The sequence below is a fragment of the Aulonocara sp. 'chitande type north' Nkhata Bay genome, linkage group LG7 (assembly GCF_057382095.1).
Source record: "Aulonocara sp. 'chitande type north' Nkhata Bay isolate Kocher_YH1m ecotype deep benthic linkage group LG7, A_spYH_male_GT1.1, whole genome shotgun sequence".
In the NCBI taxonomy this organism is placed as follows: Eukaryota; Metazoa; Chordata; class Actinopteri; order Cichliformes; family Cichlidae; genus Aulonocara; species Aulonocara sp. 'chitande type north' Nkhata Bay.
Genome location: NC_141350.1, coordinates 29837743 through 29853321, shown reverse-complemented (window position 1 = coordinate 29853321; position 15579 = coordinate 29837743). Strand labels below are relative to the sequence as shown.

General features: G+C 39.7%; 1 protein-coding gene across 1 annotated transcript; it reads right to left on the bottom strand.

The window, feature by feature from the left end:
- Nucleotides 1–2091: 2091 nt before the first annotated feature.
- Nucleotides 2092–12235, bottom strand: LOC147325406 (scavenger receptor cysteine-rich type 1 protein M130-like). The gene is made up of 7 exons (XM_086299954.1): nt 12183–12235; nt 6931–6960; nt 6542–6832; nt 5614–5919; nt 5249–5536; nt 2584–2889; nt 2092–2505 (listed from the first exon to the last, which is right to left on the bottom strand). The coding sequence occupies exons 1-7, from the start codon at nt 12220–12222 to the stop codon at nt 2195–2197; spliced, it is 1572 nt and encodes a 523-aa protein (XP_086156080.1). The 5' UTR covers nt 12223–12235; the 3' UTR covers nt 2092–2194.
- Nucleotides 12236–15579: the final 3344 nt, after the last annotated feature.

Here is a 15579-nt window from a genome sequence, read left to right as displayed (position 1 = left end):
AAAGGAACATGTTTAAAAGAAAAAATACCTGTGTACATGTGAATGTAACCTTAGTTTTGTCCTCTTTGCATCATTTAGGGGAAGTGATAAAACTTGTGACTCATACCCATGTTGATTTATTGATCATGACTGTTTTTCGTGTTGGTGAAAAAAAAAGTGGATTTCTCTGCTCAATCCACAAATGCCAATTTTAAGATTTATAACCCTTTGTCCTTCTTTCACTAAAAAGAAGAGACAAAAACTAGATAATTAAGGAAACAACTTAGGGAGGGGAATTGTTAACTGAATTCAGTTTTATTCAAAGAAGGGTTCAGCGTTATGTAACAGTGGCTGTAGATGTACTTTTTGTTTGTTGTTGTATTTAGTAATGGTAGTCATTTAAAGATTTCTAGCTCTGATCTTTTTTTATTGTGCTTTGCTCCAACGCTCCTATAAACCTACAATTGGTCCAGTATTTTTTGCATTGCTGTAAAATAATGAGTGTGATCTGTGGGTAGGATTAGGGCAGGGGTAGGCAACGCCAGACCTCAAGGGTAGGGTTAGGGTTAGGATTTCCTGCAGGTTTTAGATGTGTCCTTGGTCCAACATAGCTGATTCAAATTGCTGATTTACCTCCTCAACGTGTCGCATAGTTCTCCAGATGCCTGCTAATAAACTAATCCTTTTATTCAGGTGTGATGACCCAGGGGGATATCTAAAACCTGCAGGACACCGGCTCTTGAGGCTTGGAGTTGCCTACACCTGGATTAGAGACACCTGCCACTATCATGTTAACAAGAACTAATTTCTATTGAGTATTTCCAGCCAACTGTACCATCACTGATGCCTCATCTCAAATGATGTCTCATCATTTGTTCCTGTATCTCCCACCTCGTCTTACTGTCTGTTAGGGCTGCCACGATTAGTCGACTAGTCACGATTACGTCGACTATCAAAATCGTCGACGACTGATTTAATAGTCGACACGTCGTTTGAAGCTTTGTAAGATCCCAAAAGACGCAGGAATAAGTAGTAGTATTTAAGAGTGTAAAAACGGACTGAAACAGAAGATGGCAGCACTGCATGTACAAGGATGCCAGCTGCCGTTAAACCCCGAAGAAGAAGAAGTAGCTCTGTCCCAGAATTCATAGCGAAGCCCAGCTCAATTTTCAACAATGGCGGCAGCTAGTTAGTTTTAATATTACTCTTATTATTCTTTCTGGGTCACAAAATAAACGTTTAACATGTTTTCAGGCGAGAATGTAGCTGTGGAAACCTGAAATATCTGCTCAGTTTATCAAGACACCACATATTTTCAAAAGCGCTCCAATGTCTGTTACCCACTAGCTCGATAGCTAGCCGGCGGCAAGGCTCCCTAGAGCCCCTGAGAACCGCGGACTCCGGGGAAATCGTTTTCATACCCACGGCCGTCTTCCCCTACTCAGGTTAAACATATATGAGTCACTTAGATAACTTAAAAATGTTATTGTTTGGCTTTTTTTTTTAGTATTTTATTTGTTCCTGAGTAAATCGGTTTGGCTGAGATTAAGGTTATAGTTTTTACACAGCTGAATAAACGTCAAGCTGACAACTGATTATCAGAAATGTGAGATGCTCAAGAATATACTCCGGTGTCCTGTTATATTTTAGATAGCAAGGAGTTTATTAAACTTCACCAAAACAATCTGCAAATTTCATTAAAATTTAATAAACTATCATCTTGTCTTTATTTTTAGTTAGCACAGACCTTAAACACTTAAAGCTGTAAGCTAATGATGGTTATATAAGAGCAGATGCTGCTGGTGCAATAAGCTGTATGTTTTACATTCAATGGATGATGATCTGATTAGTCGACTAATCGCAAAAATAATCGGTGACTAGTCGACTATCAAAATAATCGTTTGTGGCAGCCCTACTGTCTGTTCAGTTTCTTGGTCCAGTTCACAAATCTCCACTTCCATATTAGCCCATGCCCTAAGTTCACCTTTCTAGACCTAGCTGTGATTTGTGTTAGCATAGTTGCTGTTCGAGCACATTACTTCATAAACAGCTGCTGTAATCAGCAACTAAAAAACTGTTAGGCTGAAAGAGTCCTTTCAGACTGGTCAGAGGTTCCTTCAGAGTACTTCTAAATGTCAGCCTTCATGATGGCTGGAGACAGTCAGCTGCTATTCCTGCTACTGTGTATGTTAACCTGCTACATTACCGTCTTAAATTATGTCATACATATTTTACCTGAGCAGGTGATGTTCAGGATGAAGGAATGGTAACTTGATGCTGTACAGTCCTTCAGTGCAGATCTGACGTGAACACAATCATATTTGATCCACCATGCAGGTCTCTTTAAAGACTCATGTCTTGAGTCAACAGAAACAGCAGAGCCACAGTCCAGATGTTTACACACAAAAGCTGCATCTTTCAGCGTCCAGCTAAAGGCAGAGACTGTTCTCCACTCTCCCAGATGTCTCAGCTCCATCATGCCCTCACAGTTATTGGCTCCTCCCACCAACCTGACATCATCAGGCTCTGAACAGAAAGCAAAGAGTCATCAGTAAAATAATAAAGTGAGTTTGAACCACATCAAAGCTGCAGCTCCTCTTCTACCTGAGCAGGTGAGTCCAACAGCTTTGCCAGCTGAGCAGCTGTTTCTAGCTGAGCCTGAGCTTCTACAGTCCAGGAGAGCAGACTCATGGCCTCCACACTGGAACTCTTTGCTCCACACTGGAGCCTCCACTTCTTCATAGAGCACCCCTTGGAGGACCGATGGAGGCCCACAGCCGAGCTCCCTACAGACCACCTCTGCATCCTGCTGGTCAAAGTCAGCTTCACACACTGAGGACCAGCTCTGGTTAGACTTCACCTCCAGTCTGCCTGAACACAGACTGGAACCATTCAGCAGCCTGACAGAGTCTGGAGACATCAGAGAAGATCAAACAGAGAGATCAGAGACAGCAGACACACAAGAAAAAGATGGCAGCAAACAACTATTCACTGATTCAAACTCAGCACAACTCAACATGACTTCATCATTAACAACAGAACACATCTTTAAAATTACATTCAGCTCATTTTATTTCTTCAGAAGCAGGTCAAAAACTTTTAACTGTAATTAGAGCTGGGCGATAGAACGATAATGATATGTATCGTGATATAACTTTTACTCGATAGAGAAATTAAGCTATCGCGATAGACCTCGCCGCTCTTGTCCTCTTAAAAAAAAAAAAAAAAAAAAAAAAGGTCAGCCAATCCAAATTAAGTAGCGCAGAGCCGAACCAATCACAGCCGCAGCGTCACGTCGCGTGACTTGTTACGTACAGCACAAGTGCCAAGCCGCACGTGTGTTTGTTTGGGAAGCAGCCAGCGGGTAATGGAGGAAATGAGTGTGCCGACTAGAAAAATCAACCGAGCGTGACCGAAGAGAAAACAGATGATGGTTCCAATGCCGGAGAGATTGTCGAACAGAAGAGCCATAGAAGTTCCGTAGTGTGAAGGTATTTCGGCTATTTCAAGTCTGACAAAAAACAGAGTAGCGTGCACTGTAAATTGTGCTGAAAGCAAGTCTGGAAATACAATAAACTGGTGCATGCGTCACACTGTGCGCCACGTTATTGTTTCGGTGAAATGAATTTCTACAATACTGTTACTGTTAATTGTACTCTCTGCAGTGTTTAAATGCTTACATATACACACAGTTACTGTCCGTCCACACATACGACTCGGTTCTGCTTCTATGCCCCAGCTTTGTTTACTTTTTCCCACCGAGGCTTCTAGACTTCTGATTGGCCAATATTTCTGCACGGTTAGGAATCTAGCGCCACCTGCTGCTTTGGCATGTTCATAGCAGCGTTTTCCTTCATTTCTGCATTTATGTGTGGACGGGATTATTTTTTAAAACGAAAACGGAAAATCTCAGTTTTCAAAAATACCCGTGTACGTGTGGACGTAGCCTCAGTCTCTGACTGGAAGCGCTAATTCGTCATTCGGCTTTTGTCAGACTAAAGTAACTGTTAAAACTGTTTGAAAAGCTAAGCTATACAACAAGGAGAGATTGAGAATTTCCTTTTAGTTCTCAGTTTATTTGATATTGACAAAAGTTAGCCAGTTTTGTCTGTTCTTCTGTAAAACAAACTAAGATTTATTTTTAGAATTAATATTTTGTTTCTAAGTGGAATTGACAATTTAGTCTGTTTCGTTTGTTCTATTTTGAAACTTAAACGCTTTAGCGGCTGCCTTTTGTGTAGTTTGCAATATTTGCCTTTATTTATCTGAAAAAGTCTCATGTTCCTTAAGTACATCTACCCTGTTGAACTTATTATGGGAAATAAATATTTAAATAAAAACAAGCTGCTGATTATGTCACATTTTACTTGTGAGCAACGGCACATTTAAATCTTACAAATATAGTTATTTGGCTTATATCGTGATATATATCGTTATCGCCTGAAATGAAAAAAACATATCGTGATATGAAAAAATCTCATATCGCCCAGCTCTAACTGTAATGTGAAAATATGCAATCGGGCAATGTCTTGTAAGAGGAGGAACTGAAATTATTAGCTTTTAAACCTCTGATATGTTCGTTTTCAAATTCTTTGAATTTTTTTGGTAACTTGTAACTGTAAAAATTATAGTTCATAGAGGCATGATCAGTGGTGTGATTATTTAGAAGACCAGTCTCTCCATTTTCTTCCATCCATTCGGTTCAGATTTCTGAGAGGGCGGAGCCTATACCAACAGTCATGGTCAAAGGAAGCTAAATCTTGAACAGGATACAGTGTTAAAAGAGGCATCCCTGTGCATGATAACACCTATGGCTACTTTCAAATCACCAATCAATCTAACACATGTTAAATTTTATTTATACAGTGCCAAATCATGATGTCAGTCACCTCAAGGATGTTTATGTTGTAAGGTACACCCTACAATAATATAGAGAAAACAGAGAAAAGCTCAGCAATCATATGACCCTTATAAACAAGCACTATTACAGTGGGAAGGAAAAAACTCCCTTTTCAGAGGAAGAAATCTCCTGCAGAGGGGTGTGCAAACACATAATAAGTGAAGAAAAAACACCTGTTAAAAGGGAGTTTTTTTCCTTCCCACTGTCACCACAGTGCTTGCTTATAAGGGTCATATGATTGCTGAGCCTTTCTCTGTATTATTGTAGGGTCATTACCTTACAATATAAAGCATAGCTCCTGTTGTGACTTGGCTGTATGTAAATAAAATTGAATTGATCTGATTTGAATAACAACAAAAATATATTTACCTGCGCAGGTAAGATTCAGGGTGGGGTCGTAGTAACCCGATGTTGTGCACTCTCTCAGAGTAGATCTGGACTGAACACAGTCAGGTTCGATCCTCCAGCTAAATTTTAATGATGACTCGGTGTGTTGTAAAGAAACAGCAGAACCACAGTCCAGATGTTCACAAATAGGAGCTGCCTCTTTCAGCGTCCAGCCAAACTCAAACATTGGTCTCCACTCTCCCAGATGTTTCAGCTCCAGTGTACCTGCACAGCGACTGGCTCCTCCCACCAACCTGACATCATCAGGCTCTAACAGAAAGCAGAGAGTCATCAGTAAAATAATAAAGTGAGTTTGAACCACATCAAAGCTGCAGCTCCTCTTCTACCTGAGCAGCTGAGTCCAACAGCTTTGCCAGGTGAGCAGCTGTTTCTAGCTGAGCCTGAGCTTCTACAGTCCAGGAGAGCAGACTCATGGCCTCCGCACTGGAACTCTTTGCTCCACACTGGAACCTCCACTTCTCCATAGAGCGCCCCCTGGAGGACCGAAGGAGGCCCACAGCCGAGCTCCCTACAGACCACCTCTGCATCCTGCTGGTCAAAGTCAGCTTCACACACTGAGGACCAGCTCTGGTCAGACTTCACCTCCAGTCTGCCTGAACACAGACTGGAACCATTCAGCAGCCTGACAGAGTCTGGAGACATCAGAGAAGATCAAACAGAGAGATCAGAGACAGCAGACACACAAGAAAAAGATGGCAGCAAACAACTATTCACTGACTCAAACTCAGCACAATTCTGATTAGACTTCATCATTAACATGCATTACATGTTGACAATGTTCAAAACTTGCTTCCTTTTATTCTTAATGATATTAGCCTCTTATGACTTTACGTATTCCATTTTTTTATACTCAAATCTGCCTTGTAGCTCCTTTTTTACTTGGATGTGTTCATTTATACTTTGGACTGGAAACATAGCCTCTATCTTTGATTTTAGTGTGTTTTCAAACACACATGGAGCAGACCTCCACAGTAGCCAGGTCACAACAATCAGATGCTGCTTGTCAGCAAAGACTTTCTACAGTCTGGGTGTGTACAATGAGATTTGTTGTAATTAGTGGATAGCATGTTTTTGTTGTTTGTCATGAGGGCAGATAAGAAGGTACTGATGGGACACGGTGGTTCAGAAAACTGAAAGAGACCTTTGAGAGAGGTGGTTGGTCCAGATGAATCCTAAAGTTTTCTCTGTTGTGACTCCTGAGAAGCTGATGTGAACGTGTTGCACTTATGACACGCTTTATACTTATAGGCTCACCTGCACAGGTGACATTGGTGATGACAGAAGATGAATATGATGTTACACAATCTCTCACAGCAGATCCAGACTGAATACATTCAGTTTTCATTTTCCACACAGGTGTGTTTGTGGTCTCAAATCTCCATTCTACAGAAACAGCAGAGCCACAGTCCAGCAGTTGGCAGACAACATCTGCATGTTTCAGGGTCCAAGCATAACCATCTACTATTCTCCACTCTCCCAGATGTTTCAGCTCCAGTGTTCCTGCACAGTGACTGGCTCCTCCCACCAACCTGACATCATCAGACTCTGAACAGAAAGCACAGAGTCATCAGTAAAGAAGTTAATTGACTTCTGAAAAGTAAAGTTATCTGCTGCTTCTGTGAGTATTTGATTTCTGCATTTACCTGAGTTATGTTTTTCTTCAGCCTGGACTCCTGAAAAGAACATTAGAGAAAAAAGTTGCCATTTTAAAGCAGGACTCTGGACTCGTTTTCCAAGTCTGACTTGTAAAACAAGAAGTCACAAATCAACATTGCAGTTTTTAAAGACTTCATGGATCAGTCCATTCTGGTCCTCATTGCTTAAAGTAATCTTGTTTTGTCAAAACTATCGGTGTGTCAAAAGCACAATATGATGATGATATACCAGGAGAAGATGTTCCATTTTTCAGCATGAAGGGTTACTATTACAAAAAGTGAACCTGTGATAAAATGGGTGAAGTGAGACAGAATCAAATATAAAAACAGAGTAAATAAAATAAAAAAAAATCAATCAATCAATAAACTTTATTGATCCCAAAGGTTGGCCACGAAGGAAATTGAGTTAGGGCTGCTGGCCTTATGCTGCTGCCATCTCAAACCAGTGCAAAAACACAAAGATCCAAATAAATCAGCAGCTTATGGCATCATATTAGAATTTGCAGAAAGACCCTAACCTTCAATCTAACCCTTATTAGCAGCCAGTATAACTATCATTACTGATTGCACATGTATCCACAGCTGAAGAGTAATGATTGCGCGGTTTTCTTGAGCAATGCAGCTGGCAAACCACACTGGGATATAGTATGTCTGTGTTGTGCCCTTAAACAGGGGAAATAGTGCGGAGAGGTGAAAGAAAGGCACAGACACGCAGCTCTCACTCTCACTCGTCTGTATTGAGTGAAGGAGGAAGCGCGCGAACCCACCTACTGGAGTCCTGAGGCATTAACAATGGATCGACGCACAATCAACCCAGGCAAAACTTTCACTACTTATCTCCCTCTATATTCCCACTGCATATTCTATTCGAAAACAGTCAAAGCAACAAATAAAACATTAATAAGGGCATGACATGAAATGTAAGGAACAGAGATGTACAACTTCAAAACTAATCAAATTTATGATCCACCACATCTGCACTCTTATCCTTATGAAACAGAGAGTAGATGTATTTGAATTAAGTCTCCACGCTTAAAGAAGTCCAGATGCTTTTCTTTCCAAGCTCCTTAGACCACCAATAAAATATATAATTATGAGTTAACAGCACAAAATGTTAACTGAAAATGTGTAGACTTTAACCTTTTCATGGAATATTCTCTGGTATCTAAACAAACATTTAATTCAATTCCATTTTATTTATATAGCTCCCATTCTACTTCTAAATACTCTAGGAACACCAAGTAAGCCTGCAATGTGAGAGTGAAGAGCTCTAATGGAGTGATATGGTACTACAAGGTCATTAAGATAAGATGGGGCCTGATTATTTAAGACCTTGTATGTGAGGAGCAGGATTTTGAATTCAATTCTGGATTTAACAGGAAGCCAATGAAGGGAAGCCAAAACAGGAGAAATATGCTCTCTCTTTCTAGTCCCTGTCAGCACTCTTGCTGCAGCATTTTGGATTAACTGAAGTGTTTTCAGAGAATTCTTAGGACATCCTGATAATAATGAATTGCAGTAGTCCAGCCTAGAAGTAATAAATGCATGAACTAGTTTTTCAGCGTCACTCTGAGACAGGATGTTTCTAATTTTAGAGATGTTGTGCAAATGGAAGAACGCAGTCTTACATATTTGTTTAACATGTGGGTTGAAGGACATGTCCTGGTCAAAAATGACTCCAAGGTTCCTCACAGCGTTACTGGAGGCCAAGGTAATGCCATCCAGAGGAAGAATCTGGTTAGATGCCATATTTCTAAGCTTTTCAGGGCCGAGTACAATAACCTCAGTTTTATCTGAATTAAGAAGCAGAAAGTTAGCGGCCATCCAGGTCTTTATGTCTTTAAGACATTCCTGCAGTTTAACTAATTGGTGTGTGTTATCTGGCTTCATGAATAGATAAAGTTGTGTGTCATCTGCATAGAAGTAAAATTTTATGCTATGCCTTCTGATGATGCTGCCTAGGGGAAGCATGTATAATGTAAACAGAATTGGTCCTAGCACTGAACCCTGTGGAACACCATAACTGACCTTAGTGTGTGAAGAGGACTCTCCATTTACATGAGCAAATTTGAGTCTATTAGATAGATATGATAGAAACCACTGCAGTGCAGTACCTGTAATACCTACAGCATGTTCTAATCTCTCTAATAGGATATTATGGTCAACAGTATCGAACGCTGCACTGAGGTCTAGCAGGACAAGCACAGAGATGAGTCCCCTGTCTGAGGCCATAAGAAGATCATTTGTAACCTTCACTAAAGCTGTTTCTGTGCTGTGATGAGCTCTGAAACCTGACTGAAACTCTTCAAATAAGCCATTCCTCTGCAGATGATCTGTTAGCTGTTTGACAACTACTCTTTAGGAAGGTTGGAGTTGGCCTATAATTAGCTAAGACTGCTGGGTCTAGAGATGGCTTTTTAAGTAACGGTTTACCTATTGCCAGTTTGAAGACCTGTGGTACATTCTAGGACAGTATATATGTATAATGACATCCTCTTACTGGATGAAATCACTAAGTTTAATTTCTGGGCACTATCCCAGAATGCTGGATGATATTGATGTTTCTTTGTAAGTGAGTTATTTTTTTGGGTTCAATGATTACATGTCAGCCCTTTTTCTTCTTTTTCTTACAGTGGGCTGGTTCTTTTTTTTTTCCAACATCAAATTTATTTTTAAATAATTTCTTTCACTGAGCCAGGCTAATTGTCCCATTAGAAACAATATTCATCACCCCTGTTATTTCAGCCCAAGCCTCATCTTTAAAAGGTGTTTAACATCCGTCACTTAAGTGGAGACACTTAAGGGAGCTGTCCTTTTTCCATTTATACACTCTTATTTAAATTCATTAAGTTGCACTTTCTCCTTTTTTCTTCTGTTAGGGGTGAAGTCTCTTCAATTGGTAAACTTGTTTTCTTATACAGAGAAATGGGGGCATGGTATTATGCTGACTGCAGGCATCTGATCTGATTCACTGACTTCATTATCCAGAATGTAATTTTGTATATTTGCAGATTTTTTTTCCCTGCAAGTTAGGAACTTTATATATATATATATATATATATATATATATATATATATATATAGCCCTAATGATAGCATGTATAATATTCTGCTTGTGAACAGAACAAAAACAAAAATATTGACAGCAAAATTATTAAAGTTATGCAATACTCTTAACAGTAAGCTGAAGAAATGTATGTCCCTCTGTTTCTCTCTATCTATCTTGTTTTCAGTTCACATTTCTGCTCTTCCATCTGTTAATCAGAGCACAATTATAATCATGTATGAGTACATCATGTAGCTGACAGTTTATAACAGGATAATGCTGGAAAAAGTGTATGGATGAAACTCGCAGGCTTGCACTTGCACTCGAGCGCTCGACGTTGACTGTGTATGCTTTTACTTCCTTGAAAGTAAAATAAATGCTACTCTGTGTGTCTCACTTCACAAAGGAAGTTTTCTAAAACATGTGAAACAGCCACTGTCACAAAATGAGGAGCATGTTCTTGAAAATGTTTCACAATAAAAGCCTTATTGTGAAATGAGGAGTTTCTGATGAAAACAGGAAGTACATGTTATCACTGTAGTTCAGGGGTGCCCAATCCCGGTCCTCGAGAGCTATTATCCTGCAGCTTTTAGATGCATCCCTACTCCAACACAGCTGAATCAAATGGTTTGATCTCTTCAGCATGCCATCATGTTTGGCAAATGCCTGATAACAAGCCATTCATTTGATTCAGGTGTGTGGGAACAAGGATGCATCTAAAAGCTGCAGGACGGTAGCTCTCGAGGACCGGGATTGGGCACCCCTGCTGTAGTTTAATAACACACATATATATTCTATTTTATTTATGGTAAATAGACTGTTTCTTTTAAACCACTTTCTACCCTAACTGAGCACTCAAAGTGCTTTTGTACAACTTGCTTCATTCACTCAAGAACATTTTTCTATATAAATGCTTTCTATCTAACATTCATGATTTTAAAGTGAGAGAAACAATCAGAGAGGAACCTGGGGTTAGTATCTTGGCCAAGGATATTTGACATGCAGGCTGCAGCAGATGTGGATCAAACCACCAGCCTTCCAATTAGTAGGCGACTTGTTCTAACACCTGAGCCACAGCCACAACAGGCCAATTCACAACAATAGTCTTCTCAAGGTTCTTTCTATTTTTAAATTAAAAAAAACAAAACAATTTGATTTAATAGGATAACGGCTATATTATTGTAGAAGGTCACAAACAACCTGATGATTTCCTCTGAGCAGCACACTGCAATGGTGGCAAGGAAGAGCTCTACTTTAACCTCTATTACAGTGAGTCTTGTTTTTTTAAAATTCCATTATTTTCATAAGAAGTCTAGACGTGATGGGGCTATGCTTCCCTCTTTGGGCTCTAAAATATAGTAGACGTAGTTCGTTCATTCATTCAAAGTGGAGTTGTTAGTGAGGAGGCGTTAAGTCTGCTGTGTATATAGTGGATAACACAGTACAGTTTAGAATAGAATAATCCTTTAATTGTCCCACAAGGGGAAATTTGGTTGTAACAGCAGCCAGAAAGACAGAAAGTTTGGGCTCCTCTCTGATTGTTAGAGGCTAGAATCAGCTCCAGCTGGTGGAAACAGTCTTTAGGTGTGTTCAGCTAGTTATTCAGAGTGAGCTTTACAGAGACATTAGAGTTTCTTGAGTTATTTTTGGTCATGAGTAAAGGAACTGTGACTCATCATCATCAGTGAGGAAGTCCGACAGTGAGTGCTGCTGCACAGAGATCATCACTGAATATTGACCTGTCGGACAAAACAACTCACAAGTGACTGTCAATATATTAAAATATGGCTTTGATTTGACAAAGTCTGAAGGATTCTTTTTTTTTTTTGCCTGTCCTGTTTGGTTCTTTTGCCATCAGAATTATTGTCTAAAGGCAAAGAAAGATGCCCAACGGATTTACTTTACCAAGTGGACCATCCCAGCCTTGCCGTAATGGTCTATTTGATTCACCTTTTATTGTTTATTTTATTTTATTTTTACGTGCTAGATACGGGACAGACTTGACTGGGGAAAAGAAAGAGGGAATGAAAAACAGCGGGGATAAAGGGCAAAAAACAAAAACCAACAAAATAAGCAGACAAAAAATACATATATCAATCACCTGGATCACCTGGATCACCTGTCCGAAGTCTGAAGGATTCTAACTAGAAGGTGTTTTTCAAAACTGAACTGTGTGTGTGTGCAGGTGTCCTACCTGAGCTCCACAGGAGAAGCAGCACTAATAGGTGATCCATGTCCAGCTGTACGTCTCTCTGCTCTGACCATCATGTGCTGTCCTCAGTATATTTCTGCTAACAGGAAGGGGCGGGATGGTGGGATGGATGGTTGGTTGGTTGTGTGAGCTCTGCTGGAGGTCACTCCACTGTGACCTTTCTTGAACTCTGTGTTCCATCACATCAGCCTTTTCCTCGGCTGAATTCTTCAGAGTCTTATTGAACATATTGTTTAGTAAAAGACCAAATATCCTGTATCCAGGTACATGATTTTTTTTATGCTATAAATTCTCATCTGTTCGGACTTTATGGCACCAGCCAAGCTTCAAATGCTTATAATGACCAGCAGTTAGAATCATATCTACTCATGACATGAATAATAGTTTGAACATTTTATTTTTAGATGTATAAAAGTCAAGTAGGTTTTGACCCAGAAGGACTCTGGTTAATATATGTGTAAAACTATGTTTTAGTTTGTTTCACTGTTTCCTATTTTTGGACAGAAGTATAGAGGTGATGAGCAGAATCTATCATTCTGAAATCAGGTCTTTTTTTCTGTCCATCAGACATGCCGTCCATCAACAGCACATCTAAAACCACACCAACATCCCACAGAGTAGTCACAGCCTGTACAGTGGAAGCAGGCAGCAGTAACTGATGCTGGAAATCTGTCATTCGCATTAAATTCACATCATTTTATCAACAACACCAAAAACTAAATTACGCTGGCAACAAATGTAGCAGCAACTATTTCTACAAATGTAAAATCTTAGATGACATTTTCCAAATGTTTGCTGAAGGTGGGATTAAAAGCAGTTCTAAGAGGAAAAAAGTCACCACATTTTATATTCCATAATTTCTCTTCCCTGTTGAAGATAAAAGCCCAGATGGAGCTGTAAATTACCAGTGTTCATGAAAAAATCCAGAAATTTTAACTCATGTTATCTGATAACATCTTTATTTCTCTACTGCAGGACAAATGTACGAGAATGTTAAGACAGTGTTGTCATGATCCTGGGTCCTTTTGACCCAGCGTTTTGTGTTTTCTCTTCGCGATTTTGGTTCTGTTCTCTAATTGGTGTTTACCCTGTTCCCCCCCGTGTGTTCCTGTTTTATTGTGAAGGTCTGCGTCTTATGTGAGTGTTTTCAGTTTGCCTCCCTGGTCTCGTCATGTTACTCACTCCCAGCTGTGTCTCCCACCTGTGTTATTTCCCTTCCACCCTTCTGTGTTGATTCTCTGGTCATTCTCCCTGCATGTCACGTTCGTATTCCGGTTAGTGTTTTATTTAGTTTTCCCAGTTTAGAGTTTTCACCGTTCGGTTCCTCGCCACCCTGTCTGTTGTACCTTTTGGTTGCAAATAAACTCACCCTCCACTTCAGCAGCCTGCAGTTTGGATCCATTATTATTCACACGGCTTGCCCCAGCAAACCGTGACAAGTGTGTTCTGATAATAGGGTTAAAACTGAAAATGGATGAAGGGCTGAAGTGCAAACTTTTCTTTATGACTCAGAAGAAGAAGATGAGAGAAGCTATGTTTTATTATTTAAACAGCTATAACAATAAAAAACACAACCTGTATTAAAATAACAAATATAGTTAAAGTGAAATTAGTAATAATTAATAAGAAAAAAGGAACCAAATTACATGCAGTTACTGTGGTATGAAGCAAGCATGATTATCTATGCTTATGACAGCAGAACTGAAACAAAAACCATAAAAACCTGCTAAAAGAAGCCGTTTCGGGTCATATAAATAGCACAGATAAATTATTAAATGACTTTTCAAAAATAGTGAAGCTCATAGAGAAGGTTAGACAGCATTCACCAGTTCCTCGTCCTTCCATCTTGACCTCTAATCGCTGATGAAAGGAAAAGGCGCTGCCTGAATTTATCCTGCTTCGTCCTGCAGATTTTGCTTCCTCTTAAAATTTATGATGCCTCATTAGCCTCTTCACACACTGTTAGAGCACTTTATCTGCATTCACACACTCTGACAGTTCAGTACTCTCCAGCCAATGCTTCAGCATGCATACTCGAGGAGGCAAGGATCAAATAACTAACTTTCCCATTAGTTGATGACCCACTCCACCTCCTGAGCCACAGACACCCGAAAACTCACTGCTGTTTATTCTGCACCACCTTCTGTGTTCAACAAAACTGGTGTGAGGCAGTAAATCACAGCAGACTGATGAGCAGGAGGCACAGAGGAGAAAAGAGCTAAAGGAGGAGAAAACTGAGATTAAAGAAGAACATCAGGGTTCACCTCAATTCAGCCGATAACAGTGTGTAATAAAAGAGGAGTTAATACAACAGCTGATCAAACAAAATGACTTCATTTGAAGGTGACGTCAGTTAAATATGATCTGTTTACAGCCACTGCTCTGCTTCATGATCTCAAACATAATACGAGTATAACGATCCACATCCTTTTAATAAAATCATTTTAATACAAATAAGACAAGAATTCAAAGAAACTATACTCATTGCATCTCACACACAGGAAAGACTAAGTGTGATGATTCAGTTAATTGCACATATTTATGAAGTCCTCCTTGTGTTCTTTTTTTTTGTCATCTTTCGAAAATCACTGAAAAAAACGTCTGCAACAAACATAGCTGTGGATGCTGATTACATCTCTTAGTAACCAAAACATCTGTCGTGATGGAAGAAGACGATTAGGATCTGATCTGGGGCTGACAAACAGGAAGGACACAGGAATCAAAAAGAAGGACAGGCAGTGAAGATAGAACCAGGAAGGATCATGGACCTCACAGGGCCCTAAAAACAGCAGAGTCACAGACCCGACTTAGACAAGAAGACTCACAGGACTCCAACTGAAATGGGAAACCTGTGAAAGAAAGCTCATGACAGGCCCACCCTGCATCACAAAACCCAGATCATGCTCCAGAACCTCACTGTACCTCCCCTGAACCAGCAGCAGAAGATCCAGAGCTAATTATCACCCATCCTTCAGACATCACCGAGGAAACCAACGAGAGGAGCTGGAGGTTAGATCACACAGGAATATTAAAAAGCTGAAGAATAAGAAATATATGAAGCTGAAAGTCTGTATGCATAAAAGTTTAAACTTATAATGAAGTGACTGTAAATCGATTGTTTCCATAATCTCATGATTAAATTAGGATTTAGTTCAAGAGTAAACTTATGATGAAGAATCAACACAAAAGGTTTTGCTGACAGCACCTTTAAAGAGATGTTGATATTTGGTATCTTCAAGGTTCAAGGTTCAAGGTTCTTTATTTGTCACATGCATAGTTATACAAGTATAACACACAGTGAAATGTAGCCTGACACGCTCCTCGACATGTGCAAAAATGAGGGGAGGCTGTAGAGGAAGAACATTATATATATATATAT

Coding starts and splice junctions, on each gene's coding strand:
- LOC147325406 (XM_086299954.1), bottom strand. CDS start 12,222: ATGGATCACCTATTAGTGCTGCTTCTCCTGTGGAGCTCAG. Junction 6,961..12,182: donor GCTTCTCCTGTGGAGCTCAG/GTAGGACACCTG, acceptor TGTTCTTTTCAG/GAGTCCAGGCTGAAGAAAAA. Junction 5,537..5,613: donor TGTTGGACTCAGCTGCTCAG/GTAGAAGAGGAG, acceptor GCTTTCTGTTAG/AGCCTGATGATGTCAGGTTG.